At 44.3% G+C, this 4,448-nt stretch overlaps 1 protein-coding gene across 1 annotated transcript; it reads left to right on the top strand.

Annotated features, from left to right (window-relative positions):
• Positions 1-854: 854 nt before the first annotated feature.
• On the top strand, positions 855-3,880 carry LOC123070037 (50S ribosomal protein L25). Its single transcript, XM_044493052.1, has 3 exons — positions 855-1,407; positions 2,748-2,877; positions 3,391-3,880. The coding sequence occupies exons 1-3, from the start codon at positions 967-969 to the stop codon at positions 3,615-3,617; spliced, it is 798 nt and encodes a 265-aa protein (XP_044348987.1). The 5' UTR covers positions 855-966; the 3' UTR covers positions 3,618-3,880.
• The last annotated feature ends 568 nt before the right edge of the window (positions 3,881-4,448 follow it).

Genomic DNA, 4,448 nt, shown 5'->3' with positions numbered 1-4,448 from the left:
GATAGCAGGGGGCCATTTTATTGCACCAAATTGTGTCTTCTTCCTATATGCTACCGATGTGTTCACAATTGAAGCTCTTGTCATGCATAATGGACAACAATTGGCCAATTCTCTAGGACATCATAGAGTTTAGGCCGAATCTGTTTCTCAAGAAGTTATAAAAAAATTCGTCGGCCAAAACCGATGGTGGGACCCATTGAGGACAATCTATGTTGATTGTTCTCATATTGCAGAAGGAATGCCAATTCTGTCGTTCCCGAGTTAGCTAAATTTAGTTATCAAAATAAAAGAGACCCTCCTAGTGCTATATTTAGACCATCAGAGGACCATGTGATGGTTGTTTTGAGTCCTAATAAAGCTTGCCACAATGGTAATCCCTCGAAAAAAATCTAGTGGTACTTGAAAAAGTAAGGTTTTTTTCTTTCTTTCTCCCTCCTCATCTCATCTCCTCCATTTTGGTTTCATTGACTTTCCTTCACCGTTTTTTCTTTTAAAATATTTCAACCATTCTACATCTTATTGACTTATCAAATAAAATTATGTTTTCCTTGATAAACCAATAAATATTGATTTAATTGGCCGCTAAAGTCCATTTTCGATATGTAATTTACATTAATAATAAAATCCAGATAACTATAGTGACTGAGTATAAAGTACTTATGCCACCGTTGCACTACACATGCAACTATCTATTTCTTATTTTTAATTTTTTTTAGGGGAAACTATCTATTTCTTATGAAAAAAAAACATGTGACGGGCCTATCCATTGAGGCATGCCTTCCTACCATGTAACGGGCTCTCCATTCAGGCCCAATACCTATAGCCCACATAAAGCCCTAAACATCACCTTGTCTTCCCCCACTCCACTCTCCCCGAAACCCCAAAGACGGCCATCATCGTCGTCGCGTTGCCTTCTTCCCACCTCCCGAAAACCCTACACCCCGCGACGACCAACCGGCGGCCGCCATGCTCCTCCGGCGACCACTTCAGACGCTCACCCCCCCCCTCCTCCGCCGGCACTTCTCCGCCTCCGCCGCAGCGGTTTCCGCGCCAGATCACAACATCGACGAACTCCTATCGCCGCCGTTCGACTACCTCCCTGGTCACCCGCGGCCGGACGCGAAGCACGACGAGGTGATCTTCGCCGTCCCGAGGGACTCCTCTGGCCGGCACTTCGCGGCCAAGGAACGCAAGGCTGGGCGTGTGCCGGCCATCGTCTTCGAGCAGGAGAATGGCCAGGAGGGCGGCAACAAGCGCCTCGTCTCGGTGCCGTCCAAGCAGATCCGCAAGCTCGTCGACCACCTCGGACGGTCCTTCTTCCTCTCCCGCCTCTTCCGTCTCCAGGTTTGGTCCGAGCACGCCGGGCAGGGGGACCTCATCGAGAGCGTCCGCGTCCTGCCGCGCAAGGTGGGTTCTCTTAATGGTTAGTGAGCCCTTGTTTTCTACCAAGGGTCGACATTTTCTACAATAACCTGGTATTTGTCTCGGGCTTGTTAATGTGCATGATAAACATGAAACATTTAGATAGCTGGGGTTGGCATTTCGGAATGAAATACTTCTGTTTTAGGTGGCAATTTGAGAACTGTATTGTAGTAGAAAACCATTGAGGAACAAATAACTTGATTAGTGATAGTTTGAAGGTGCCTTTGATTGAAAAGTTTTAATTGTTCGGTGATCTAATCAGCTAGTTGATCTGTAAGTGTACTCTGTTCGGGGACAGTGTTTCCTACCTCAAGTCAAGACAATAAAATGGTATTTCTCGGTTTGTGTTTATTGTTTTGCTAATGTTCTACTTCTTAGTAGCAAGTAGGATTTTAATCTAGTCTGTGAAATACTGGAAAATAATGGACTTGCAGGTTTAGTTGATAGGTTGTGTATTCTAATGGACTATCCCTGCAGTAAATGCACCATGTGTGTTACATTTAGGATATATTTTATCAGCAAATGGGCACTGGGTGAACTCAGGTGTGGCAACATGAAAAGTCTGTTGCACGCTTTCATTATCTTGAAAGACTTGCAATTTCTCGTTTAAGGGTGAATCAGAGCATCCATTCCAAGTAACAAGCTCTTGACGAAGTAACACAAGTTTTTTCTTATGTGCCGAGGAGGATCGATTAACACGGTGCAAGCAAATGCAATTCATCCTTTTATTGCTCTTGGGTGATCGTTAGCATCCATCTTATTTGGTTATCTACCTGTCTTTGTTAGCATGATACTAGATGAAGGGATGTAGTGCACATAGAACATCCATTTCCCCTTGGTTCTGAAGGAAATTGAGTTGTTTCTTGCTAAATTCCTGCATTCCAAACAGCGCTGGAATGTGCTCGTTACCTTTCATACCACACTAAATTGATTAATATGCCGACCTATGTGCGATCTTGTACAATGTGGATCAGACATATACCTTCCTTCGTTGAGGTAGGAGAAACAAATGGCTTGCAGAAATGGCTGCTTTTAAAAGCATTGTGAGAATCGCAATCTCTGATGTTGGCAGCAGCAAACACTGTCCAGCTTACCACGGGGCTGGTTCCTTGACTAATGAATTATAGATACTTGGGTTTTCTAGCTCACTGCAAGAAATTAGCCAGACGCCTCCATCTACCTTACAATATCAGTTGAAAACCGACCCTATATGGCTCTTTATAGGTGTATGTTGGAATAACTGGTGCAGTTTTGGATTTGTGAATCAATGGAATGAGGTACTGAGAATCTGTTGGCTGACTTTTTTTTAATATCTATATTTGCAGGTGCACTTGCACGCAGGCACTGATGAACCTCTGAATGTGACATTCATGAGAGCACCTTCTTCGGCGCTGCTCAAAATAGATGTTCCTTTAATGTACATTGGAGAGGACGCCTCACCTGGCCTCAGGAAAGGTATGTAGCATGTATAGTGTATACCAATGATGCATCTATCTTACATAGCACTAACTTGGAATGCTAAATTAAAAAGTTCTCCAGATTTTTCCACATCAAAATTGGGTGGGCCTTAGATCATTTAGAAACAATTTCTTCATCATGTCAGTTATCTTAAATATAATATAAAATAATGTTTAGGTTACTTGGGACAATTTCTTGAACTATGCTAGTGAGAAGGCCTCATTTATGTTGAGTAAAACACTAACAAATTAAGTGTTGTCTAATGACACTTTTTACCTGTGCTGTGTTTATCATTTCATACTGGCCAGTGGATCAGTTATTCAGTGTATGCGGAACTTGCTATTCTGAAAAAACTCTGGTCAACGAGCATTGCCTCTGTTATGTTATTATATGTACTGTTCTAGGACTTTTGCATCAAGCCCCTATCCAGCTGTATTCCTGTTGTATTATGTGATGTTACATTGTTCATAATAAATCCAGGCTAATGAGATTATATTCGCAACCATGCAGGAGCTTACTTCAACACCATAAAACGAACTGTCAAGTTTCTCTGCCCTGCTGACATAGTCCCACCATACATTGAAGTGGACCTAAGCGAGTTGGACGTCGGGCAGAAACTGCTGATGCGCGATCTGATAGTCCACCCGGCGCTGAAATTGCTTCAGTCGCCAGATCAACCCATCTGTAGCATTATAGGGTCAAGAGCCCCCGACCAGAAGAAAGAGAAATCAAAATAACTCTCTCCACTGTATTAACTATTTCCAACAGAATAAACTTGTTTTGCTATCTATGCTCGAGTTATTCAGTTCTTGATTATCCCACCTAGAACGAATACTACTAGGATGATTTTGTAGCAAGAGACCACTGTTTTACCTGAGGAATGGAAGCCAGATGCTACAGATAAGAATACGGCAGGAATGTCTAAATATGTTTATGTGATTTTGTTCACAGAAACTTCACTGTGATGTATTTTATCAGAAAAGCGTTTATCTGTTGACAATCGGATGGTTTTTTCCATTGTAGGATTGTGTTACGTGATTTTCTAGTCGTCAAGCACATGGAATTTGCACTGTTGTCATGATCTTGACTGTTCTTGCTATCCATAATTATCTCAAGTATTTGCACCAATATTGCTAAATCCCGGTAAAGTTCTAGTTCACACTGATGCATCCAAGTAGCTTGCACTCACAAATCTGCATAACTATCAACCCAATCGCTGTCTAACGAGCACGCGCGATCCAGCGCTCCCGAGCGGCCGCACCACGACCGTCCATCGCGCGCGACACGTGGCCTGGGTGGACCGACCAGGTGGGCGGCGTTTTTGGATCGCGCTCCCGAGCGGCCGCACCACGACCGTCCATCGCGCGCGACACGTGGCTTGGGCGGACCGACCAGGTGGGCGGCGTTTTTTTGTCGGGGCGCTTCAAAATTTCGGGAGACGCGCTGCTCCTATCCTGCCGTTTCCCCGTTCCCCACCTCACACCCTCTCCCGACGAGACAAATCCCACTCGAAATCCCTAGCTTCGCCGCGAGCGCGGGCGGCGAGAGGGCCGGTGACGAGTTCAATT

This window comes from Triticum aestivum, chromosome 3B (genome assembly GCF_018294505.1).
Source record: "Triticum aestivum cultivar Chinese Spring chromosome 3B, IWGSC CS RefSeq v2.1, whole genome shotgun sequence".
Lineage (NCBI taxonomy): Eukaryota > Viridiplantae > Streptophyta > Magnoliopsida > Poales > Poaceae > Triticum > Triticum aestivum.
Note: the sequence above shows the minus strand (reverse complement) of the source record. Positions and strands in the feature narration are given on the sequence as shown.